At 40.7% G+C, this 26,592-nt stretch overlaps 3 protein-coding genes across 5 annotated transcripts in view; all 3 read left to right on the forward strand.

The window, feature by feature from the left end:
* Positions 1-9,123, forward strand: part of LOC112573377 (regulator of G-protein signaling 19-like) — a 112,051-nt gene extending 102,928 nt beyond the window's left edge. The window contains exons 1-4 of the mRNA XM_025253680.1: positions 6,306-6,618; positions 7,074-7,423; positions 8,175-8,273; positions 8,767-9,123. Of these exons, the coding sequence (XP_025109465.1) occupies positions 7,157-7,423; positions 8,175-8,273; positions 8,767-8,910 (510 nt within the window). The 5' untranslated portion in view covers positions 6,306-6,618; positions 7,074-7,156 and the 3' untranslated portion in view covers positions 8,911-9,123. Of the gene's footprint in view, positions 6,619-7,073; positions 7,424-8,174; positions 8,274-8,766 lie in introns of the transcript that reaches the window.
* An 808-nt stretch (positions 9,124-9,931) lies between these two features.
* Positions 9,932-12,836, forward strand: LOC112573532. The gene is made up of 4 exons (XM_025253998.1): positions 9,932-10,105; positions 10,793-10,999; positions 11,761-11,859; positions 12,233-12,836. Exons 1-4 carry the CDS (start codon positions 10,094-10,096, stop codon positions 12,362-12,364), a joined length of 450 nt encoding a protein of 149 aa, XP_025109783.1. The 5' UTR covers positions 9,932-10,093; the 3' UTR covers positions 12,365-12,836.
* A 6,915-nt stretch (positions 12,837-19,751) lies between these two features.
* LOC112573533 (protein enabled homolog) lies at positions 19,752-22,729 on the forward strand. Of its 3 annotated transcripts, none has more exons than XM_025254002.1 (4): positions 19,752-19,838; positions 20,943-21,203; positions 21,843-21,938; positions 22,313-22,729. In XM_025254002.1, exons 2-4 carry the CDS (start codon positions 21,057-21,059, stop codon positions 22,442-22,444), a joined length of 375 nt encoding a protein of 124 aa, XP_025109787.1. In that variant the 5' UTR covers positions 19,752-19,838; positions 20,943-21,056; the 3' UTR covers positions 22,445-22,729. The 3 variants fall into 3 exon arrangements, with proteins under 3 accessions (XP_025109787.1, XP_025109785.1, XP_025109786.1); XM_025254000.1 differs by having other exon boundaries at positions 19,775-19,959; XM_025254001.1 differs by lacking the exon at positions 19,752-19,838 and adding an exon at positions 20,764-20,831.
* The last annotated feature ends 3,863 nt before the right edge of the window (positions 22,730-26,592 follow it).

Here is a 26,592-nt window from a genome sequence, read left to right on the forward strand (position 1 = left end):
GGCTCGGACACACGAGGAACACGAAACGTTAAATATATCTGAAACAACATGTCACACGGCAAACATTTCCCAAACTTTGCTGCAAACCTGTTTAGCTCTTGCTTGCAGCATGTTTGCCGTTTTAAAACCCATTCTAAAATTTCGAGCCGGTTTTTAGAAATTTCGAGTCGGTTTTCAGTTTTTCAACATGGTTTTCATGGCCGCTCGATAACTTGACTTAACATCAAACCATTCACTTAAGTGAATTGTTTTTAACGGATCATGAATTATGTCCCACGAACTTTATTTTCTCGCAAAAGACTAGAAGAAACAAGCTTCGAACCCGACAGGCAGTATCTGGCCACTTGTTTTGGAGATTTGAAGAAAGCAGCCAGAGTTTGATATATACACTATGTATACACTAACATGAGCAGCTCATAATCCATAAACTCTGCCGTCAGCTAGTTGCGCACCGAGTTTCCCAAAAGGTGCACTTAAACGCTGGCTGTGTTACTAGCAGCCCCAAAAACCAGTTTGTAAAACAGCTTGCAAGCGGGATTGGCAAACCGCTGTTTTCGAAAAAAACAGGTTTGCCAATTTTTTTTTTTTTTTTTTTTTTTTTTTTTTTGGTCGTGTGTCCGAACCTTTACAGAAGCAAGTCTTCGTTCTGTAATAAATTATGAGGACTTACAAAGAAAATGGAAATTTAGAGACAGTATCATTGGGGGATAGAGACAGATAAATGGGGGGCTTAAACCTAGAGAAAGGTTAGGATGTGTGCACGCGTGTGTTTTCTGTAGACAATATCTGCTGGACGCACTCTGAGTATTTCAAGCTTTTCTTAAATGGTTTACTCTTAGAACTGGGATTTTAAATTTGAAGGAAAATTGTCATTGACAGGTAAACTTATCAAATCTTATGTTTTGGCATATTATTTGAGCTGCTTGACCAGTCCATCGGTATCAAATTCATCAACAGCATCATCATCATTGGGTCGTCATCGTGATTATTATCGTCAATACCTCGGTCCTACTATAGCTCATCCTAAATTTTTTAAATAATTTTTATAGGAGAACAAAAGTTGCAAGGCGTCTGGTAACAACATCCGGGGAACCAATTTTTAAAACAAGATTTCAAGTTGTTCTAAAGGAGGTATGGTCATTAAAATATCCTTCATGTGACAATCTCTGCCAACGCTTGGGTCAGCCATAGCTACCTTCCTCCCAGCCTCCATCCGGACTCAGAAATGTCCTTGACCCTGTGGACTGATGATGCATTGCATTTGACGTCACAAAAAAATGATGTTTCATTTTCTTCCCGGAACTGACGTGTTTCCAAGAACATGAACGACGAGAGTGAAATATTATGGAGGTGAGTGCCTGTAGTGAGCTCCAGCTTATTGACAGAATGATGTTGACACCAAGAGGAACGAATTACAAATTCTAAGCGAATTTTGAGAGAAAGAACTGGAGAGAGGGAGAGATAGTGTGTGTGTGTACAAGATAGAGTATTGCCTGCGATTATATTTCGCAGTGAGAATAATTCACTTCTATTAAGTTTGAAAGCGGCCATATTTCTTTACTAAATAATCGTTAAAAAGCCATAAATTGAATGCTAACGTTGGTGTTTAACAACAGTGGAAGTGTATGACCAGTGACGTCAGGTTATTGGTTTAAACAAACAAATGACTTTGCAAACAACTTTCTGCAAAACCTTTGAGCTATGCCACCTATTACACTGTATACGAAACTCTTCAAAAGGGCGCCAGGTAGTGAAGTGGTTAAAACACTCGCTTGTCACCACTGCAGTGAGAAACTCAGGGTTCAGATCTCGTCTCGTGATACTCTCCCTACGTGACACCTGTCCGCAGGGCTGGGTGTCGGGGATTTTCTCTGGGTACTTCGGTTTCTTTACCCTCCCTTCCTCTCCCCCATAGCGCAAAATCACCTCAAGGTGGAAGCACTTTCCTACTAAATAATAATAAATTCAGTAGATCTCGTGTCGGACAGTGAATCGAAAGTAAGGTATCACTAAGGAGCCAGCATCCAGTAAAAATTTATGACCGTCTCTTTCAACTGTTTGGCAAACTGCATGCTGACATCGGTCTAAAGGCTTAAGCACTTTATAGTCACTTTTCGTTTTAGAGACCTTTCCAGCAGGGCAGCGGCCATCCAGTTGACGCAAGCGTGGATGGTGCTTGTCACATTCATCAAGGAGCATCGCCAATGATGGTGCCAGCAACAACAGGGGATCCAGTGAGGGACAACCAAGTTAGAGGAACTCATACGATGGTGTTCACTGTTTTGGTAGGAAATTTCACACTTTTTCGTCAAATGCGGCATTTGTAGCGCTTGATAACTTTGTCTTAGGGAAGACATTTATAATGGTTGAGCTCTTATTGTCATTGAACATATTTATGCTAGCGAGGAGATTTAGTAATAAATGACGCTTGGTGCTAATGCGCTTTGACAACCGAAACAAAACCCAAGAAAATCTGTGTCGTTGTTTTTTATTTCTTTTTTGATTGACGATGGACTGGACGGTTACTGACTTAGATATAAGAGATTGACATCGATGGAGGTAGTTTGCTTTAATATGCATTCATCCTTATGTTAAATTGATCTATATCTAATTCGACTGTCACGTGACATACACAATCTTTACCGCGTTCATTCTGGTCATTTCTGGTGTCGCAGTTGCGATCATGATGCAGGTGTTTGCCGCGTATCGAACATAGAAGGGTTTCTGTTTTATCACCATTGAGGTTAAGTTCGTTTATTACCATCCAGCCATTGACTTCGCTAATACAGACTTCTATGGTGTTGGTAGCATAGTGAGACTCGACCGGTGGAGTGGAGCAGTACAGTTTATGTCGTCAGCATATGATTGATGAGAAACATGGTGAGAATGGATGCAAGATGAAATTGGCTTTGTGTACAGATTGAACGGAATTAGGGCTTAGCTGGCGTAGGTGATTTTTTTGTTAAAGTGGTTATTGTTTCTTTACATATGTTTCCCAGTACCATCAGCATAGTCATCACGTCAGGGCTGAAGAAAACCAACCTCCAGACAACATGCTGTGCTCCATCTTGTGCTGTCTCTGCTGTTTTTGGTTGTGGCCAGTAGGACTCTGCGCCATAATATACGCATATAAGGTAAGCGACATTATTGTACCGATATACCGAAAGCAGGTGTATGAAGCCCATCGTTGCCAGAACCCATTCTGTTATTAGTGACACGAAGACAGTGCATTCTGAAATATACTATGAAATTTACGATCGTCATCGTCGTCGTCGTCGTCGTCGTCACGGTCAGTAATATTTCCTTTTATAAAGTACTTATGCTTTGTGCGAATTGTTTTTTTTTCCAAGAATGATCGGACGAAAAGCGATCATGAGCCAACCAAACTGTAAGGAAAATGAGAATGTTCTTCAACTATATATCCTCCTATAGATCGAAACAGAAGAACAATATTAATGCCAATCACCTCCAGGACCATTGTCGAATCCCATCTTACTTTTATAGTTATGTAAATTCACCTTAACGTGAACGGTATCTCTAACTTGAATCCTAGACCTAACCTTAGTCCAAAGAAAGTGTACGCAACCCTTCGATCAACAAGCTTTAAAGCACTAGCGGGGTGAATGTTTTCCCTTTAGTGTCTGTGTAAAACGCAGGATATTTTATCCCCAATGCCTTGCTGAATATTCCCACTCCCATTTCGTTCTCCACATACACGCCTACAAATATCACCATGAACAAACTCGTGGTGTCACCTTTGTACACTGATGCCCTACCTCCACATGATTCCATCTCTCCCACTGGCTGGGGTCTTTACAATGTAACGTATACAATCCTGGCATCTGCTTTGTTGACCTCTTTCTGAACATGGTGTGTGTAGGCGTGCTTCTGGAAAATGGATGTGGAAGGCATTCTCCAGGGCTCTGAGAGATAGTATCTTGGACAGCAATTATCTTGCACTTAGTTTTGCATTACAAATATTAAAAAATTAAACAAAAAAAACAAAAACAAAAGGATTTCTAAAATTCGCGTACTAATAATCCTTTAAAGAAATAATCAAATATTCCTAAACTGATTGTCCCAGTAAAATAAATGAATCATAAGAACCCACATTGACTGAGAATAGTCCACACGTTCACACTGATATTAAGCACAACAGCAAAAATAACACAAGACTTCAAGATATTACTAAACCTAATACAGTTGCACATCCACTTATGTGGTATACATTGTGCTCTTTCATACATATAAGCACACACATACGTAACAGGGTGTGTCGTAAAGTACTCACATACTTCAATCCTAAAAATTATCCATAAATCAGATGTGTGTGTGTTTGAATAAATATTAAAGTTAAGCCATGCAAAGTAAGCCAGACATTGCACGGTGCAAGTGAACGTCGCTTAAATTTTGGGGAAAATAAATTCTTTTTCCAAATATTTTCACATAACATTCTATAACTGTCCCGGTCACTGACAACTGAATGACACTGAGTTCCAGTGAACGGAGTAATCGTTGAACACGTTGGTTTGTCTGCAGACGAAACAAGCAAATAGGAGAAATGACTATGCAGCCTCTGCTGAATACAGCAAGATGACCAAATATTTAATCGTCACCACAATCATTGGCGGCGTCAGCATGCTCAACACCTTTGTGCTCCTGTTTCTGGTATTTAGGAATATTCTCTAGTCGCCGAATGTGACAGTGATGGAGAAAACACAAAAGCCGTGAAAACTGTTACGTACTGGCTGGAGGAAGCAGAAGATGGCGCAATCTCCATGATTTTATGTGCAATACTTGCATGGGTCCTACAACTGACCGCTGAGTCGGCCGTGGTCGTTGACCCACTGACTAAGCATCTGATTAACTGACTTAATGACCTGCAATCACAAATAAACAAGAAAGTTAATTCAATCGGCCGTATATTCTTGTTCAAAATACTCGCGTTTAATGAATTCATCTTGGGTCATTTTTTTTTTTTTTTTTGGTATTTGTGGAATTGCACTCGCTTGGAATGAACTGCCATCTAAAAACCTACTCTCTCATTACAAAATGTCTGTGAGGTTAGCGGCAATGCAATAGTTAACTGTCGTAGTTTTGTGTTCGTGTGTACTAGTGTGTACAAATGTGTACGACTGGAGAAAACGTGAAGTTGGTGCGTTTCGTTTCCAGAGAGATAATTGCCACCAAGTGTAGAAGCTCAGAGACGGGACCATAAATATTTGCTGCATATTTGAAAACAATGCTGAATCAGTCGAGGCCTGAATCAACACCGACCACACAACCTGCTGGCTGGAGGGTCGGGACAACAAAAATTCTGCTTATGGAACAAAAGCAGATATTACGATGAGAAAAGGATCATCCATTGATACGTGCAACGTCCTCATTATACATTATTGTGGAAAAGTGAAACTTGAACAGTACCGGTGGGACATGGTGGAACTGGCAGGTGTTACATTACTAGGATTGGGGGACAGCATCTGACTACGGCCATAAGGTCTGGTGCAGTTGGGCGGGCGTCCTCGACAATAGGGATGTGGTCGGAGAAATCATCATTTATTTTTGCTGGACCATGACGTAAACACCCTTGCTGAAACCATCAAAGTTGCCACTGTCAACAGCCCAAGAAGTTCTAGAAATGAAGAAAAAAACAGCCCTGGGTCACGAACGACATCCTAGATCTCTGTGACCTGGACAATCTTAAAAGGAGAAAGGAAAATTCAACTCTAAGCAGCTTTCTAGCTAAGCTCCTTACTTATGCTGGAATGTGCATGTGGTGAGAATGTTTACGTAACTGTACTAAGCGCAAGGATTCTGTCGTATATGTACTTAGTGGCTAACTTACTCTTTCTGTCGTCGGAAGCAGGAGCCATGTACCTGAGGAATGGAAATCGAAAGCAACAACACAAAAATCCTAGTCTATTGTTTTAAAAAATTGAAACTGAATTTTCTTTGAAGAGTATAGCACAGTTGAACCTAACTTTTTAAAAGGAATATAGAAGTTTGTTGGATGAAAAATCACAGTCAGGTGCCTCTCCAAACAAGGACTAGTTTTACACTTTAAACCCAGTTCACCTCGAAAGTACTGGCTTCAAATGAGACATCATCCATCACTCTCTCAGGTAGACAGTCTGTGAAAACACTTACATCCCCCCCCCACACACACACACACAGTTACCACCTCCCCGCACCAGCATCAGACCTTGACCACGTGCGATGACGATACAATGCCTTTGACGTCACCAGAGAATGACGTATCCTTCCCGCAGACATGTTTCTAGAAGCATGAGCAACAAAAGGTAAGAATGGAGGCGAGCAACTCTACTGAGCATGTCGCCGCTGCTTGATGTTTTGATAAACGATGGCTGAGACAATGGAACAAATTTGATTCATCGGGACTAGCAGCGGAATTGAAACAGAATGCGGAATTTACTTTGAGACGTTGTACAAATGAGTAAATAAATGATTGTAGTTTAGAAAAAGGTTTGATGTGAAGTTAGGACTAGGGTTATGGTATTGACTGGGCGAAGACGACGAGATGTTGTTTCAACATTTCCCTAACTTCTGCTTCATTTTTGCCGTTGGATTGATGCAAGGGGGTCTTCGCTGCTGACCCCGGTAAGTCAAATTTGTTGCAAGTTGAACAACAAAGACAGAGATGCTCATAGCAAATATAATCTTGAATTCCTTTACGGATGTTTCTCAGAGAAAGGGAGAGAAGTGTGGAAAGGAAAAAAGCATAACCGTTGTGTGCGATTATCTTCTCGTGGCTCACAAATAAACCAGTATACAGCCTCACTAGCCGATGTGATATCTTCCAGACAGCTACATGGGTATCTAAATCTAACAACAGTGAGGACTACGAAAAAGATGAGAGAGGGACGGTGCTCTTAAAAATCTGGCCCCTAAATGTGGTTTATACACCTCACACTCCACCGAGAAAATAAAGCTACCAGACTACCTTTTTATAGCTAAGGAGCCGGTGTGCGGGAGAAATATAGATCCTCTTCGTTAATGTGGTTCACACGTTCTGGGGTCGCTGGGAAGCGCTAAAGCACTTGATTTCTTTTTAGTGAACAAGGGATCTTCTGAAGGTGGCAGCGGTGGATCCTGTCACACAACTTTTGGTGCTCCTTATCCCGTTCAACAGGAAGCGATGGCGAACAGCATCATGTCTTCTTCATCTGAATCGTCATCGCTGGAACAACCACCCACTGTTCAATACCCGAAAGGACAACCACCAACGGATCCATACCTGAAGGATCAACCACCGATGGACCCACCGCTCACGGATTTTAACCCGATGAGATCATCACATTCGTGTCCATGCGTAAAGGATCCACCACCGATTGAATTACCGAAGGATCCACTACCGATTGAATTACCGAAGGATTCACACTCTTCTAATGAGAGTGTCGTTTTGGTATGACACATCTCTGTTTTACGAGTTTCAGAATGTGTAGCCCTGTAGAATTAGTGTAACTGTGTAAGAAGAGGTTTTTGATGTAAACTGTGCTGTGTAACAGTGTGTAGCAAAGAGTTTGTAACAGATTATTTGCGGCAACTGAGACAACATTGACGGACCGGTCTGGACGTATTGTTGTAAGCTGATTGGGGGTAATAGTAAGATTGTAGATTATTTTCGGGTAAATACATTCGTTATTATTTGTCCTAACTGTTAAATGCATTCATAATTATCTGTCCTAACTTTTACTTCATTTCAGTAGACGGTTGGTGGACTACAATACAACGATAAAAAAATTCTTTTGAACTTTTACAGATGCGGGCTTTGGGTTCATAATAATTATGTGCAAGTGCAACAATGTGAGGATAACTTTTGGGTGGATACATTATCTTCATAGTAATACGCTTGTACACTAGCTTCAAAACACAATTCATCTCTTTTGGAAGAATCTAGTCAAGACTTTTAGAGATTTGTACGTTGAACAAAATCATTTTGGTGGTGTTGAAAAATAAAAACAGCATAGAATAATACAAAAACATTTCAGAGATGCGATTTAATAGACATTAAGAATAGATTCTAGTAACACTGTGTGGAACAAATGAACTTTCTATAAAACAAAAATTCTGTTATTTCTGTGTGTATTTTCTTTGCAACTTGTCTACCTCTACTTATAGCAATGACTTTTATTTTGCTTAATCCATCTACATAGCAGGAGGAAGCCGAAACTAGAGACTACTTCGCCTATGCTGTCCTCTCTGCCCTCTTTTTTCTCCCTGTTGGCATCTTTGCCATCGTATGCTCATATCAGGTAAGCAGTCCTTACATTGTTTGAATTGACTGAGTCCAAGTGATTATACTTTTTCCGTCTTATTCATATCACAAAAGTTCAACAAGAGACCATTTAATATACCATCATCGTCGTCGTCGTTGTAAGCGTCATTAGCATTGGAAGAAAAGATTTTGAGGCAATCAAGATGCATAGTTTAACATTGTTATGCTACATGATGACAAACGTTATTATAAAAAGAACGAAATAGCATGTCCTCTTAAGCGTGTCCACATAAGGACAAAGCCGAATTAATGTAAGGTCCTAGATCTCCTACTGAAACCATGACGAGGTAGACGTATCTACATGCAATCATGAGGTCAGGGTGCATGGCCTCTTCCTACGCGTGTTGTTTGTTGAGAACGGAAAGATGTATTCATCCAGCTAATAAGCTGTGTCCATTCATTAGAGTAAAAATAATTGCAACCTTCTAGAGCGTTACAGCTCAAAAATAACTGGTGGACATACTTTTCAGACAATGCTGGCATGTGAGAAGAAAGATTTCGAAGCTGCTACTACTTACAGCAGGATGACCAGAATGTTCATGGCCGCTTCAATCATTTGTGGCATAGTAACATACATACTCATCGGCGTCTATCTTCCGGGTGGTACATCCTAGGCGAGACAGCAGCGAAGAAATATGGGACACTAACAGGACTGTTATGTGCAGTGTCTTCGGTAGTGGGAAGAGAGTGTTTCCATAACTTTGTGTGCAGTGCCTTCATTGTATGTTAGTGATACTCAGTGTTCACTTATTTTGTTCTTGTTATTCTCACTGATGCACATATAGTAGCCTGCAATATAAATATTAAAGGCAGAAGTTTATTCAGTCCCAGTCGTGTTTCGTGTATACACACATTTGCAAGATAATTTGGTTTAAAACGCTGTATTTATGTTGTGACCTGCATTGTTTTCACATCCACAAAACACGCTGGTTTCTGTTGTGCAAAAATGTCTGTTTGTGCTTATTTGCTTACGACCTCAGGTGTTCCCCGCCCCTCTCTCTCTTGTTTAACCAAGGTGTCAGAAGCAATACATAATTACCTTCAAAATTTTGCTAATTCACGTTGTCTCACACACTACAGCAGAAACGGAACGTCACTTCGAGGTATTAAACACCTCAACCCACGGAAACCATGCCGGTGGCCAGTTGTCATGTGGTCTTTCTTCGTTTTGAAAAAAGTTAATTAAGACGTTTAGCTGCAAGCAGATGTCTACAGGACCCAGAACTTGTGAGACTGGAAGAAGTGTGAATAGTACAAGGTAATGTTATTTGCAGCATTAATGTTTAATAAGACCTTATCTTTAGGGCTAAGATTTCACTGTTTATTTTGTAAATTATTACTAAATATGTATATGTGTGTGTGTACTGTCTAGAGCAGAAAATATTACCCAAAAAATCAGGAAAATCAGAAGCTAAAACAGAATTATAATTAAACATTCCATGTGTTGCGCGAACACAATATAACACAAGTGGAAACCCCCGTGCAGACGTTTTGTTGTTTGTAGAGTAGAAGAGCACGTGTAAAACACGAGGTGTATGTGCACGTGCTGTATCGTTTCCTCATCAGTACAAAATACGTCCTTTTCCACGTGCTGTGACGATACGATGCCTTTGACGTCACTAGAAAATGACGTATCTTGTCCGCAGACATGTTTCTAGAAGCACGAGCGCCAAGAGGTGGGAATGGAGGTGAGCACGTCGACTGAGTTTGTTGCCGCTGCTTGATGTTTGGATAAACGATGGCTGAGATGATAGTTGCAACATTCCTCGACAGGACTAGCAGCGCAAGGTTCATACAATGAGCCTTGAGGTACGGCTTGACACTTGTTAGAAACTACTGTCAGGCGTTACACTAATGAATCCAAGAAGCATCGCAGTTAATAAGGGAAAGGGTTCAGCTTTAAGCCAGGGTTAGGGTTATGGTGGTGACTGGCCAAACACACGGAGTGACGTCCTACGATTTTCGTCACTCCTACTCCTGCAACTTGTGTGTAGCCTCCGTTCCTAGCCCCGGTTAGTCACATTTCTTATGAGATGAGAAAGAGAAGAATGAGTACACTAAGCACGAAATTCACTTTTTTGTGGGGGGAGGGGGAGGTGTGTAGGAGAGAAAGTGGATTTGAGCCGATATAAACAAGAATTCTAACACTGTAAACGTTTTCCTCTTTTATTTAAAATGCTATTTACGCATGTGCTTTCTGGCTGCAGACAAGTGGTCTCTTTAATATAAAACCTCGTTTCGTGGGAAATGTCCATGTATCAACTTGCATGCTACGAGCCACCAATTGCATAATACTGAATAGAAAATTCTTGTTATTCGAGATGTCTGCGGGCTGAGAATGAACTGGTCGAGTCGATCATGAGTCTCTATTGCTAAAGTGCTCAGGTGAAATAAAGCCGTCTTGAAGCTAGAGTTTTGTTTATTTTGTACACGCATTTTGAGATCACTTGTAAGTGCTGAAGTACTTGATGGTTACTTTTCGTTTTCGCGATACAGGTCTCTTCAAAAGATGACAAGAATGATCCCTGTGGCACAGATTTGGATGCTCCTTATCCCGTTGAACAGGCAGCGCAGCCAAACTATGCAACATACTCTCCAGGAGTGACCACAATGAGTTCTCCTCCACAACCACCACCGAGTCCGCCACCTCCAGGTTATAACTCGGATAGTCCACAGACGATGGTGATAATTCCAGGACCTAGGGTACGAAGACTTTTTTTTTTTTTCGTTTTTACGACTTTCAGCGTTTATAGCCGTGGACAACTTGTTAGTAATCAGGGTATTTGTGCTAGCAGAGGATTTTTATATCAAATGCGCCATTTGTAACAAACAATTTTCGGCAACTGAGAATTAATGGATCCTTCGGGATGTGTTTTGATTAGGGGAGGGGGTGTTAGGGTAAAGTTGTAGATTATTTTCGGGTGAATGCATCAACAATATAGTGTCATCAATATGTCTCGCCGCATTTTTTTTCTTGTGCCTTTACCTGGACGGTTGTTGGAGTACAATAAAAATAATGATGAAGGCTTTAAGAACATAAATCAAGACGGGGATTATTATGATTATTATTGTGATTATTATTATGATTAATATGATGATTATTATGATGATTATTATTATATTTCCTACACTAATAATTATCCACAAGTATGTAAATGTAGCTAACAATTAAAAATGACATAATTTGTTTAATATAGAATTTATTCATTTGGAAGAATATTGCATAGACTGTTTAGTTTATGTATTAAACAAAACAACATAAAGATTAGACCATAGGATAATACAAAACATTTCAAAGATGCTATTTAATACAAGTGTACATCTTTTGAAACTCTTAGTTGGACAAATGAACTTGCTGTAAAATAGAAATTCAGTTACCTTGCTCATTTATTTATTGACGCTTTGCAGTTTGTTTTTTTTCTATTGCTTATAACAATGCCTTTTACTTGTTCAATCCATCCGAGGAGCGGGAACCTGCAGATGACTACTTGTGCTTAGCGATCTTCAGCTGTATCTTCTTAAACCTAATTCTTGGTATAATTGCCATCGTATTTTCCTATAAGGTAAGCATCATCATCCTCATCAAATCGTCGTCGACACTGTTTTAAGGAGAGAGAATTTTGAGCTAACCTAGATTATGGTTTCATTTTCTCCAGAAATAGGACTGTAAACATCACCATGTACAGATAGATGGGACACGCGTGACGTTGTTTTTGTCCATAGACAAAATGAACATACGCTCCATAGCTCCCTCTAGCTGAAACCTTTCCCACGTAAACTAACATATCTGTAATTGTGCTGCCCATGTCCTTGGCCTCTTTAGGTGCATGAAGTCATTTTCTAGATGAAAAAAGGGAGTTTTTATGAAAAATAATTAGACAAATGATTCAATCGTTTTTGTTACAAATCAAGATTAACTGTTTGATATTTTTTCAGACACGAAAGGCCAATCAAAGAGAAGATTACGAAACTGCTAATAAAAACAGCAAAACGACATTATACGTCATTATAGCTGCAGCCATTGTTGGCGTCATCACCGCAATTCTTTCCCTTGTCTTAGGTGTGTAACTTCAGTAAATACTGGGCGTGGCAGCAACACATTTTCAGCCCCAAAGAGGACTGTTATGTACAGTGTGTTCTAGAGTGAGGAGATGCTGCTAACGTTATAACTTTATATATATATTATACATATAGCTTTATACTAGTGTATTCACTGTATTCTGCTGCAAACACGATGTTTATTTATTTATGCAGTCTTTATTGTCACGAAAACAGTTAACGAAACTTCCGAGTATTCAAGAACTGGTATAGTGAACTGCAAAAAAAAAAAAAAAAAAATTAAAGACTGAGAAGATTATTAAATCCCAATCATGTTTTGTGGTATTACATGCTTGCATTTAACTGTATCGTTTGTAGACTCATAAACACGTTAGGTTGTGGTGTGCAGAGATTTCTGTATCTGTTTACTTGCTTAAGATTTCCACTGTTCCCTGCTGTTCTTCTCTCTGTCTTTCTCAATCTTCAATTCCATCTCTGTCTTCCTCCCTCTTTGTTTTTTTTTTCTTTTTTCATCTTTCACTCTCTCTCTCTTTTGCTTAACCAGGTAATAGAAGTAAGATAAAACTGGATTCAGCTCCCTCTCTCTTTCCTCTCTCTGTCTCAGAAGTTAGATATCATCGAATTTCAAAGTTTGAGCATAATTTGACTTTATCTTACACATTAAGATGTATGTTCAATTCAAATACCAATAAATAAGAATGTGGTAGACGACATCGAACTAATATTGTTTAACAATCAGCAAGTAGAACATCACGTGCACAAAGAAAGATATAACCCTCAGATAGTCAGCATTTATTACACAAACAGCTGTAACAGCATTCCAGCCAATTGATGCACTAGTTTACCGGTGACCAATTCCTTGCTTTATTTTGTCCCAGGCCAATGACTTGAAACCGAGGATAGTAACATATAACCTATTGTCTACAATGTATTGTTGATTCAAACAAGGGGTTGACAAAACAATTAGTCAGAGAGCAGTGAATGAACCAGCTGTAGACATGAAGAGTGATTCTTCCAAGGATGTACCTCGCGTGACCAGTGACACTGACACTGACAAGGACAGCATCCGAATGGAGAGTACTACAGGTGCATAACAAGGGAGAGCATGCTGGTAAGACTTTACAAGCAGACAGCAAAGATTGCTTCCCTTTAGATTGCATTTCGATTGATAACATAACATAAGATAAGATAAGAGAATACTTTATTGATCCCTAGAGGCCAATTCAGTTGCAGCTCGATTATATATATTAAACCCACAGGCATTCGTGTTGCAGTCATTCATACCAGCTCGATTAGAGCCATACATGATCGCATGCACATCACATTCATAATCCATTCAAAAGTCTGACGGCTGAAGCAACAAAAGACAGCCGCAGTCGGTTTGTCCTGCATGCAGGCACACTATATCGGCGACCTGATGGGAGCTGGACAAGTTCACTCGACAGAGCATGCCTGTCATCACGAAGGATGGCAGAAACTTTCAGAAGAGTCCTCCTGTTATACAGATCCTGAAGAGAACTCTGGGTGGATCCAACGACTTTGGAGCAGGTGGATACCACACGATGTAGGCTGCTCTTGTCCTTCACCGATAAACTATTATAGAAACAGATAAACGAGAAGGACAGTACGCTCTCTATATGTGATCTGTAAAAAAGCTGAAGAAATTGGGGGGGAGACAGAGAAAGACCTCAGCTTCCGGAGAAGGAAGAGGCGTTGTTGAGCCTTCTTCACTACAGATTGAGTGTTGACATCCCAGCAAAGTCGCCTATCGAAGATGGTGCCCAGGTATTTAAAAGCAGAAACAATTTCCACCTCCTTGTCATGGATGACACAGACGGGACACGGTGGAGAATTCCGACGGAAATCAAAGACAATCTCCTTCGTCTTACTCACATTAAGTTGACATCGCACCAAACAATGAATTCTTCCAAAGCAATACCGTGGGTGTGCACCGGCCCGCTAAGGAGAGACAGCAGTGCAGTGTCATCAGAGAATTTGACAAGATAGTGACCCTCATGACTACTGCGACAACTGTTGGTATACAGGATAAACAGAAGCGGGGATAGAACACATCCCTGAGGTGAGCCGGTGCATGTGGTGGTTAAGTCGGAAAAAGTGCCATTGACAAGAACTCGTTGCTGCCTGTCGACCAAAAAGTGAATTATCCATGACACTAGCTGATGATCAAGGGAAAACTCGTCGAGGAGTCTTCGAGCTAGGATATGTGGCTGGATAGTGTTAAAGGCCGAAGAGAAATCAGCGAATAATAGTCGAGCATGGGCTTGAGGATTCTCCAGGTGTTTGATTAAAGTGTGGAGGATAAACAGTTTAGCATCATCAACACCTCGCTTGGACTGGTATGCAAATTGCAAGGGACCAAGACGATTTTTAGCGGCTGTAAGAATCAATGCTTTGATGATTGTCTCAAATACTTTCATGACCAACGATGTTAAGGCCGCCGGTCTAAAGTCATTGAGATGCACATGACTCAAGACTGATTAATATAACGAATTCTATCTATACTTTCAAAAAGTAGTTCAAGACTGTTTTTTTTCACCTTAAAGCTTTTTTTCCCTAATAAGCATTTAAAAGTGTCGACAGTCAAAAGTTGTGTGGAGAAACAATTATTTTAAATTCAAACCCCTTTATTAATGATAAACAAAAACACGCCCATGCTCCTAGACAGGTAAATTGACAGTAATGTCAGGGCCTCAATTTGCAGGTTTTAGTAGAAAAAGGTCAGTAATTTAAACACAATACCTTAGTAGTAAAGACTCTAGTCTGAAATACAGTAAATACAGTTGAGGAAATCCTAAGGTTTCGTCGACCTAACAAACAAAGCTGAACTACATTTTCAAATATCGCCATCATTATTCTTATTAGGATTTCAGAGCTGAGGAAACAAACTCTATCCGGAAAGTAATAACAGTAGGTTTTTTATTTATTCATTTATTTATGTCAAAATAACTTCTATATATGATTCCTGTGATCGCACTCGACACCCCAAGTTCTTGTTCTGTTGCTGGCGACGGTGGTTGAACTTGTCAACTGGTAGGATGTTCACAGTCTCGGTCACGATAGGTGATAATCACGAATCAGTCTGTACCTCCTTGTTTTAAAGTCAGTCTAATCCAGGGATGGCGAACCTATGGCACGCGTGCCCAAGGTGGCACGTGAAACGATTTTGTGCGGCACGCGACGACGCTGATGGATTTTTTAAATTTTCAAATTATCATAAGTAATAGCCTGCCCCAAGACTTCAAAATCTGTATGTCAGGATAATAACGTTGAATAAATAAGTATTATTTTATAATTTATAATTTTATACTAAGCAGCTTTATTTTTTCCGCGCAGCAAACTTACTGGTTATTGGCTGTAGCACTTCGTTTCTATAGCGGCGTCATTAAGTAGACCGACTTCGCACGCAGCAATTTTTATTGCTTTGAAATTGAAATAATTGGCACTCGGACTGAAAAAGGTTCGCCATCCCTGGTCTAATCCCTTCGCTGTTCGTAAACTGAAAGGGTAAATAACTCGTATGAATGAGTGAGAATGTCAGAGAGAAAAGGGAGATCACTCTAGCGACATATAGAAGAAGCAGACGGCACTGGCGGACATGAGAGTGAGAGTATGTTGTGTAAGTGTTAATGTGAGCGTAGATGCCAGAAGTAATTCCTTGCCTAGCCAAGGGTTTGTTTTTGTTTGTTTTTTTTTTTCTCTCTCTGTGTACGAGCAGCTGTGTTAGCGCCCTTTTGATTGAGGATTCGTCTAGATCTAATCCTTTCGCCTTCGGTGAAACACTCAGCAGTGTGTACCGTAGCCTTCGTGTCGACAAGAAACTGTAAGTGAAGCACTCACGACTGCTGGTGCGATTATAAATGAGATAACAAAATTGAAACTTTGTGTTGACGAACAGAACTGTGTGTTTTCCATTTATAGATGATCAGAGTTGAAATAAAGATTAAGAGTTATTTGACTAAGTGTGATTGATCGGGGAAGTGGCCGGAGATAAACATTGTATGTATCGTTCGCTGTGTGTCACCGATATAGTATTGTGTAGAGGCGAGCTATTATTTATGCCTATGTTTTGTCATCTGTTAATCCTAAACCATTCCAGCTACTTATTAACATCATGTTGATAGCCTCAGGTAATCGTTGTTTTGTGTGATGAAAGAACGCGTACAGACGTCGTGTGTGTGTTGTTCGTGTGAAAGCCGGCGTCCGTGACACTGATCTTAACCACCATCCCAAAGCTTTCACTCTCATTAATTTAGACAAAACTCGAATGGTTGAGACAATAGGAACCAAATGGTTCCTAAACGAAATTTAAACGAGATTTTGTTAATCAACTGACTTTCGCGTGAGCGGTTTACTCTGTGTGTATGGACATTGGAGTTTTATTGTAACAGTCTTATTAAAATTGTCGTATAAAAGACAATATTAGGTGATAACAGACGATATATTATTCAGCCAATAAAGGTATTGTCTGCCTCCCTCACACAGTTGTGTTGGTGGTGACGGAACTTGCATTGTATACATTGTGTACTCCAGCACTTGAATGCTTTGTGTGTCTTTCTCTTCTTTCACATCTTGAAACCTTTCCCTTATCACACCCAAAACCCAAGCTTCTCCTACACCTGGACTGTGAGTAGATTTTTTATCGATAAAAGACTGAAGTCCTGCAGAAGAAAGTCTTCACGGTGAGCTGATTATATAAGACTAAATTTTATTTACAGAGGAAGTCTAGAACATTTAAACTTTCTGAAATAAGAAGAAGAAAGGTGTGTATTTATAGACTCAGTGTGTTCACAGCAAATATAACAGTGTTGTGGTGTAGTATCTATCTATATCTATTCCTCTTCGTGCATCAGGTTGCACATAAGGCCTCAACCAGAGTCCGCCACCGATGTCGATCGGCTGAAACCCGCTCTAGGTGACCCCATGTCCAGCCCTTTCCCTTCATCTCCCTTTCCACTGTTCTTCTCCAAGTTTCCTTTGGGCGGCCTCGTTTTCTTCGGCCGTCTGGAGTCCATCGTAGGGCGACTCTGGAAAGGTCTGCTGTCTGCTGGCGGAGCACATGTCCAATCCATCGCCAACGCCTTCGTTGAACCTGCGTGGTGATGGACTCGGTTTCAGTTCTTCGGTGGAGTTCTTCGTTGCTGATGGTATTTGGCCAAAAGATGTTAAGTATGCGCCTGAGGCATCTGTTTTGGAAGACGTCAAGCTTGTTACTGATGGTTTTGGTCATCTTCCAAGATTCTGATCCGTAAAGGAGGGTGCTGATCACATTTGACTTGAAGATTCTCAGCTTGATCTTCTGGCTGATGTTTTTTGCCTTCCATGTGCTCCTGAGTGAGGCGAAGGCCTGGCTGGCTTTCGCCAGTCGGGCTCGAATCTCCACCTCCGCATCCCCGGTGTTTGACATTTTGGACCCAAGATAGGAGAAACTCTCAACTTCCTCAATCTCTTCTCCATTTAGTTTGATGCTGTCTTGGACTCTGGCGTTCACTCTCATACTTTTCGTTTTCTTTGTACTGACCTTCAAGCCAAGGTTTCCAGCTGTTTCTGAGAAGGCCTTTGTTTTTTCCTGCATGTCTTGGTGGCAGTGTGACAGCAGGGCAATGTCATCAGCAAAGTCTAAGTCTTCCAGCGCTGTCGTTGCTGTCATAGTCATGGTCCATCTGATCCCTCTCCTCTCACTGTCGGTGGAAGTCTTCATGATCCAGTCCATGGCCAGGATGAAGAGGAACGGCGACAGAATGCAGCCCTGCTCCACCCCGGTACTGACGTTGAAGGGGTCTGTGAGCTCCGTGTCACAGACAACCTGGGATTTGAAGTCGCTGTACAGCATTGCAATGACCTGAACAAGTTTTGCAGGGACTCCGTAATGCCTCAGGATCTTCCATAAGGACTCGCGGTGGATGCTGTCAAAAGCCTTCTCCAGGTCGATGAAATTGATGTACAGCGGTGTGTTCCATTCGTTGCTCTGCTCCAGAATCTGTCGCAGAATGAAGATGTGTTCGGAGCAGGATCGCCCAGGGCGAAATCCCGCTTGCTGTGGTCGGAGGTCTTTCTCAAGAGTTGCCGTCAGTCTTGACAAAACAATCTTGCTGAAGACCTTGCTGGTGAGGGAAAGAAGTGTTATGCCCCTCCAATTATTGCAGTCTCCAAGATCTCCTTTCTTGGGTAACTTGAAGATGAGCCCTGTCTTCCACGCAACAGGGAGCTGCCCTGATTCCCAAATTTGCCTGAAGATTTCAGTCAGCTTGGGAGCTGTCACATTTATATCTGCTTTCAACATCTCTGCTGTTATTCCATCTGCCCCTGGTGCTTTGCCGCTCTTCATTGTCTTGACTGCTGCTGTCACTTCTTCCAGGCTTGGTGGGTCTGTGCAGTGTAGTATAACCAACACTAATTTGCTGTGTAAACAAGAACAATGTTTTGGGTAAAATAACCGTATTGAGTCATGACAATGACTAATATTATAAAACATCAAGTAAGCTTTCATTTATAATGTATTGATAACCGTATGCTTTGCATCCGAGAGCATTATGTTATGTAGGAGAAAACAGAATGCAATAAAAAATTCTGTCCAAGTGATTCCATCCATGTCTGGTCATTCGGCCTTTCCTTTTCGTTCTTTCATTTCGATCAAAGTGAACTTCCGTATGACTTGGTACCAAAAACTAAAAACCTGTAAATCTGGGACACAACTGTGGCTCGGTAAAGTGTCGGTGCCTAAAGCGTTTTCTATAAGTGTGATTAAAACCATTTTCTGACAGTCACGAGTTTAACAATAATATCCCCATTTGTACAATATGAAGAGGTTGTCAACGATTATTTAGAGAAATGAAACGAGATGAAGAAGCAAAGTATATCAAAACTTTAAGCCTTTGTTAAAGGTGCGTTGCTGACAAAAATGAAGGTGCCCTCCAGCACGCGGTGCACCATACTCCTTGTCTCACGTGTTCACAAAGACACGTGAAGTTGGAGGGCAGGGGGGGGGGGTACTCACCGTGTGGTCCTGAACCACATATACGCGATGGGCAGACAAACGACGGTCAATATCACCATCATCAGCTTTACTACTAAGATTGGAAGAGAGAGGAAACATCCGTGACGACACATTACAGGCTACGTACAGCGACTCCCTTGTAAGACCGACAATAATCAAGTGGCCGATGTGGCCATAGTAGTCTGTCCGAGGCACGGACATATTAACACTCTGTGTGTAGATTCAATTTAGTTATGAATAAAGAGTGCACGCGTGCCTCTATGCAATGGGCCTTCAGTCTGGCTGATGCTATAAAGAGGCTCTAGACAAATGCGCCATTTGTTTTCATTTTTATTACTTCTGATTGTTATTATTACGTCCTTCACCACGTGCTGTGACGATACGATGCCTTTGACGTCACTATAGAATGACGTATCTTGTCCGCAGACATGTTTCTAGAAGCATGAGCGACAAGAGGTGGGAATGGAGGTGAGCACGTCGACTGAGTTTGTTGCCGTTGCTTGATGTTTTGATAAACGATGGTTGAGATGATGGTTGCATCATAACTCGACAGGACTAGCAGCGCAAGGTTCACACAATCGGCCTTGAGGTACGGCTTGAAACCTGTTAGAAACTACTGTCAAGCGTTACACTAATGAATCCAAGTAGGATCGCAGTTAATAAGGGAAAGGGTTCAGCTTTAAGGTAGGGTTAGGGTTATGGTGGTGACTGGCCAAACACACGGATTTACGTTCTACAATTTCCTATACTCCTACTCCTGCAATTTATTTGTAGAATCCGTTGCTAGCCCCGATTAGTTACATTTCTTGCGAGATGAGAAATAGAAGAACGGAGAGATAAAGATCACACGAGTTGTATGTGAATATCTTCCCAGTATCCAGTTCAGCTATCAGAGGGGCCCACACTACCCGATATTATATCCTCCACTGACTAGCGTCGATCTGACCAAATCATCAGCTTTGCGATAAGTATGTCACAAAATAGTCTTTGACTCACACATTTCCGCGCACACAAAGCAGGATGTACGTGTGTACACCAAGCCCGAAATTCATTTTTTTGGTAGGGTGTTGGGGAGGTGTGTAGGAGAGAAAGTGAATTCGAGTCGATATAAACCAGAGTTGTGACACTAGTAACGCTTTTTGCTTTTATTTAAAATATGGGATTTTCTTAGCGAATATAGATATTCACAGGGAGGGAGAGGCGGATTATTTCTCTTGGGGAGGGTCCAGCTTTGTTCACATCTAACCTCTGGCTGCTATTTACGCATGTGCTTTCTGGCTGCAGACACGTCGTCTTTAATGTAAAACCTCGTTTCGTGGGAAATGTCCATGTATCACTTTGCATGCAACGAGCCACCAGTTACATCATACTGAATAGAAAATTCTTGTAAGAACGAGATGTCTGCGGGATGTGAACGAATTGGTCGAGTCGACCGGTAGCCTCTATCGCTAAAGTGCTCAGGTGAAATAAGGCCGTCTTGAAGCTAGAATTTTGTTTATTTTGTACACGCGTTTTGAGATCACTTGTAAGTGCTGAGGTACTTGATGCTCACTTTTCGTTTTCGCGATACAGGTCTCTTCAAAAGCTGACTAGAGTGGTCCCTGTTGCACAGATTTGGATGCTCCTTATCCCGTTTAATAGGCAGTGCAGCCAAACTGTGCAACATACTCTCCAGGAGTGACCACAATGAGTTCTCCACCACCACCACCGCCACCACCACCATCACCACCACCAACATCATCACCACCACCACTACCACCACCACCACCATACGTCTATAACGTGGCGAATACGTCATCCGCAGGTTATAACTCGAATAATCCAGAGACGTGGGTAAGAAGACTTTTTTTCGTTTTTACGACTTTCAGCATTTATAGCCGTGGACAACTTGTTAGTAATCATGGTATTTGTGCTAGCAGAGGATTTTGATATCAAATGCGCCATTTGTAACAGACAATTTTCGGCAACTGAGACAAAATTAATGGACCCGTCGTGATGTGAGTTGATTACGGGAGGGAGTGTTAGGGTACCTTTGTCGATTATATTCGGTTGTATGCGTCAACAATGTAGTATCATCAATATTTCTCGCGGCATTTACTCCTTGAAGTACATTTTCTGGGACGTTTGATGGAGTACAATAAAAATGTGTTATAAAGTGCTTCACAAATTTTAATGATGAAGGCATTGAAGCCCATAAATTAAAAATTTATTCATTTGGAAGAATATTGCATAGACTGTTTAGTTTATCAATTAAACTAAAAAAAACCATAAAGAATAGGCCATAGGATGATACAAAATATGTCAGAGATGCTATTTCATACCAGTGTACATCTTTTGAAACTCTTAGTTGGAAAAATGAACTTGCTGTAAAATAGAAATTCAGCTACTTTGCTCATTTATTTATTTTTGCTTAGCAGCTTGTCTCCTATTGCTTTTAACAATGCCTTTTACTTCTTTAATCCATCCGAGTAGCAGGAACCTGCCGATGACTACTTGTGCTTAGCGATCTTCAGCTGTATCTTCTTAAACCTAATTCTTGGTATAATTGCCATCGTATTTTCCTATAAGGTAAGCATCATCATCCTCATCAAATCGTCGTCGACACTGTTTCGAGGAGAGAGAATTTTGATCTATCCTAGATTATGGTTTCATTTTCTCCAGAAATAGGACTGTAAACATCACCATGTACAGATAGATGGGACACGCGTGACGTCGTTTTTGTCCATAGACAAAATGAACATACGATCCCATAGCTTCCTCTAGCTGACACCTTTCCCACGTAAACTAACATATCTGTAATTGTGCTGCCCATGTCCTTGGCCTCTTTAGGTGCATGAAGTCATTTTCTAGATGGAAAAAGGGAGTTTTTATGAAAAATAATTAGACAAATGATTCAACCGTTTTTGATACAAATCAAGATTAACTGTTTGATATTTTTTCAGACACGAAAGGCCAATCAAAGAGAAGATTACGAAACTGCTAATAAAAACAGCAAAACGACATTATACGTCATTATAGCTGCAGCCATTGTTGGCGTCATCACCGCAATTCTTTCCCTTGTCTTAGGTGTGTAACTTCAGTAAATACTGGGCGTGGCAGCAACACATTTTCAGCCGCAAAGACGACTGTTATGTACAGTGTGTTCTAGAGTGAGAAGATGTTGCTAAATTTATAATTTCATGTATTTTTTACATGTAGCTATATAGTAGTGTATTCACTGTATTCTGCCGCAAACACGATGTTTATTTATGTAGTCTTTATCGTCACTGAAGCAGTTAACAAACTTTCCGAGTATTCAAGAACTGGTGTATTGAACTGCAAAAATAAAAGTAAAGACTGAGAAGATTATTAAATCCCAATCATGTTTCGTGGATTTACATGTTCGCAAATTCAAACTGTTATATAACGTTGTATTTGTCATGGCTTGCGTTTAACTTTATTGTTTGTACCCACAGAAAAAACGTTGGCTTGTGTTGTGCAAAGATTTCTGTATCTGCTTACTTGCTTACGATTTCCACTGTTCCCTGCCTTTTCTTCTCTCTGTATTTCTCAATTTTCAACTCCATCTCTGTCTCCCTCCCTCTTTTTTTGTTTCTAATCTTTCTTTCCCTCTCTCTTGCTTAACCCACGTAATAGAAGTAAGATCAAATGGATTAAGCTCTCACACTCTTTCCTCTTTTTATCTCAGAAGTAAGATAGCATCGAATTTCAAAGTTTGAGTTTAATTAAACTTTTTCTCACAAATTGACATGTAGGTTGACTTCAAATGTTGTTGACGACACCGAACTAACATTGTTTAACAATCAGCATGTAGAACATCAAGTGCCAAAGAAAGAAATAACCCGCAGAAAGTCAACATTTATAACACAAACAGTTGTAGCACCATTCCGGAAACTGGATGCACTTGTGTACCGGTGACCAATTCCTTGCTTTATTTTGTCCCAGGCTAATGACTTGAAACCGAGGATAGTAACATATAACCTATTGTCTACAATGTATTGTTGATACAAACAAGGGGCGGACAAAACAATTAGTCAGAGAGCAGTGAATGAACCAGCTGTAGACATGAAGAGCGATTCTCCCAAAGATGTAGCTCGCGTGACCAGTGACACTGACACAGACAAGTACAGCATCCGAATGGAGCAGACCTGGTCAAAGGCCGGCCCGCGGGCCGGATCCGGCCCGCCTCCTGTCTCTGACCGGCCCGCCCGCTGGCCCGCCCGCTAGTATATATACTATATATACAATATTGGGTAAAACTGATTTAACTAAATTAGTCCGGCCCTCTAAAACCATTCCAATTTCTCATGCGGCCCCTTGGGAAAATTAATTGCCCACCCCTGGAATGGAGAGTACTACAGGTCCTTAACAAGGGAGAGCATGCTAGTAAGACTTTACAAGCAGACAGCAAAGATTGCTTCATTGCTTCCCTTTCGCTTGCATTTCGATTGATAACAATGACATCACGGGTCTAAGTGCGATGACAGTTCTGCGTGTGTCGAAAGGGAAAGGACTCAAGACTGATTCATATAACGAATTCTATCTATACTTTCAAAGAGTAGTTCAAGACTGTTTCTTTTCACCTTAAACCTTTTTTTTTTCTTTTTTGCTAATAAGCATTTAAAAGTGTCGACAGTCAAAAGTTGTGTAGAGAAACAATTATTTTAATTTCAAACACCTTTATTAACGAGAAACAAAAACACCCCTATGCCCTAGACAGGTAAATTGACAGGGCAAAGAATTATAATGTCATGGCCTCAATTTGCAGGTTTTAGTAGAAAAAGGTCAGTAATTTAAACACAACACCTTAGTAGCAAAGCCTCAAGTCTGAAATACAGTAAATACAGTTGAGGAAATCCTCAGGTTTCGTCGAGCTAACAAACAAAGCTGAACTACATTTTCAAATATCGCCATCATCATTCTTATTAGGATTTCAGAGCTGAGGAAACAAAGTCTATCCGGAAAGTAATAACAGTGGGGTTTTTTTATTTATTCATTTATTTATGTAAAAAAAAAAACAACATTCTATATATGATCCCTGTGAACGAACTCGACGCCCCAGTTCTTGTGCTATTGCTGGCGACGGTGCTTGAAGTTGTCATCTGGTAGGATATTCACAGTCTCGGTCACGATAGGTGATAATTGTTCACTGTACTCTAGTGGTAGCTTTCTAAAAGTGATGTAATCATCAGGAAAAAGACGAAATTACACGGAGCTATTTTCTGACTATGCTTTGGATGTGAAAAGGCTGGACTGATTCTTTTTTGACTAAACATTCTCTCAAAGCCAGTGAATTGTGACGGTGCGAGGTCATGATGGAAGATCCATAAAGAGATGATCAGGCAAAACGACCCCCTTCGAAAGCACTGCACTACTGGATGCTCTCTTCTGACGATAAGGTAGTTCGTCCATCACCTTCTCATCCACTTTTATCGCGTTTCACGCAGAATTCAATCTCCTTCGTCTTACTCACATTAAGTTCTAGAAAGTTGTCATCGCACCAAACAATGAATTCTTCCAAAGCAATACCGTGGGTGTGCACCGGCCCGCTAAGGAGAGACAGCAGTGCAGTGTCATCAGAGAATTTGACAAGATAGTGACCCTCATGACTACTGCGACAACTGTTGGTATACAGGATAAACAGAAACGGGGATAGAACACATCCCTGAGGTGAGCCGGTGCATGTGGTGGTTAAGTCGGAAAAAGTGCCATTGACAAGAACTCGTTGCTGCCTGTCGACCAAAAAGTGAATTATCCATGACACTAGCTGATGATCAAGGGAAAACTCGTCGAGGAGTCTTCGATCTAGGATATGTGGCTGGATAGTGTTAAAGGCCGAAGAGAAATCAGCGAATAATAGTCGAGCATGGGCTTGAGGATTCTCCAGGTGTTTGATTAAAGTGTGGAGGATAAACAGTTTAGCATCATCAACACCTCGCTTGGACTGGTATGCAAATTGCAAGGGACCAAGACGATTTTTAGCGGCTGTAAGAATCAATGCTTTGATGATTGTCTCAAATACTTTCATGACCAACGATGTTAAGGCCGCCGGTCTAAAGTCATTGAGATGCACATGACTCAAGACTGATTAATATAACGAATTCTATCTATACTTTCAAAAAGTAGTTCAAGACTGTTTTTTTTTTCACCTTAAAGCTTTTGTTCCCTAATAAGCATTTAAAAGTGTCGACAGTCAAAAGTTGTGTGGAGAAACAATTATTTTAAATTCAAACCCCTTTATTAACGAGAAACAAAAACACGCCCATGCTCCTAGACAGGTAAATTGACAGTAATGTCAGGGCCTCAATTTGCAGGTTTTAGTAGAAAAAGGTCAGTAATTTAAACACAATACCTTAGTAGTAAAGACTCTAGTCTGAAATACAGTAAATACAGTTGAGGAAATCCTAAGGTTTCGTCGACCTAACAAACAAAGCTGAACTACATTTTCAAATATCGCCATCATTATTCTTATTAGGATTTCAGAGCTGAGGAAACAAACTCTATCCGGAAAGTAATAACAGTAGGTTTTTTATTTATTCATTTATTTATGTCAAAATAACTTCTATATATGATTCCTGTGATCGCACTCGACACCCCAAGTTCTTGTTCTGTTGCTGGCGACGGTGGTTGAACTTGTCAACTGGTAGGATGTTCACAGTCTCGGTCACGATAGGTGATAATCACGAATCAGTCTGTACCTCCTTGTTTTAAAGTCAGTCTAATCCAGGGATGGCGAACCTATGGCACGCGTGCCCAAGGTGGCACGTGAAACGATTTTGTGCGGCACGCGACGACGCTGATGGATTTTTTAAATTTTCAAATTATCATAAGTAATAGCCTGCCCCAAGACTTCAAAATCTGTATGTCAGGATAATAACGTTGAATAAATAAGTATTATTTTATAATTTATAATTTTATACTAAGCAGCTTTATTTTTTCCGCGCAGCAAACTTACTGGTTATTGGCTGTAGCACTTCGTTTCAATAGCGGCGTCATTAAGTAGACCGACTTCGCACGCAGCAATTTTTATTGCTTTGAAATTGAAATAATTGGCACTCGGACTGAAAAAGGTTCGCCATCCCTGGTCTAATCCCTTCGCTGTTCGTAAACTGAAAGGGTAAATAACTATGAATGAGTGAGAATGTCAGAGAGAAAAGGGAGATCACTCTAGCGACATATAGAAGAAGCAGACGGCACTGGCGGACATGAGAGTGAGAGTATG

The sequence above is a fragment of the Pomacea canaliculata genome, linkage group LG10 (assembly GCF_003073045.1).
Source record: "Pomacea canaliculata isolate SZHN2017 linkage group LG10, ASM307304v1, whole genome shotgun sequence".
NCBI classification, from domain to species: domain Eukaryota; kingdom Metazoa; phylum Mollusca; class Gastropoda; order Architaenioglossa; family Ampullariidae; genus Pomacea; species Pomacea canaliculata.

Coding starts and splice junctions, on each gene's coding strand:
- LOC112573532 (XM_025253998.1), top strand. Junction 11,000..11,760: donor TGATAATTCCAGGACCTAGG/GTACGAAGACTT, acceptor AATCCATCCGAG/GAGCGGGAACCTGCAGATGA. Junction 11,860..12,232: donor CCATCGTATTTTCCTATAAG/GTAAGCATCATC, acceptor ATATTTTTTCAG/ACACGAAAGGCCAATCAAAG.
- LOC112573533 (XM_025254002.1), top strand. CDS start 21,057: ATGAGTTCTCCACCACCACCACCGCCACCACCACCATCACCACCACCA. Junction 21,204..21,842: donor CGAATAATCCAGAGACGTGG/GTAAGAAGACTT, acceptor CCATCCGAGTAG/CAGGAACCTGCCGATGACTA. Junction 21,939..22,312: donor CCATCGTATTTTCCTATAAG/GTAAGCATCATC, acceptor ATATTTTTTCAG/ACACGAAAGGCCAATCAAAG.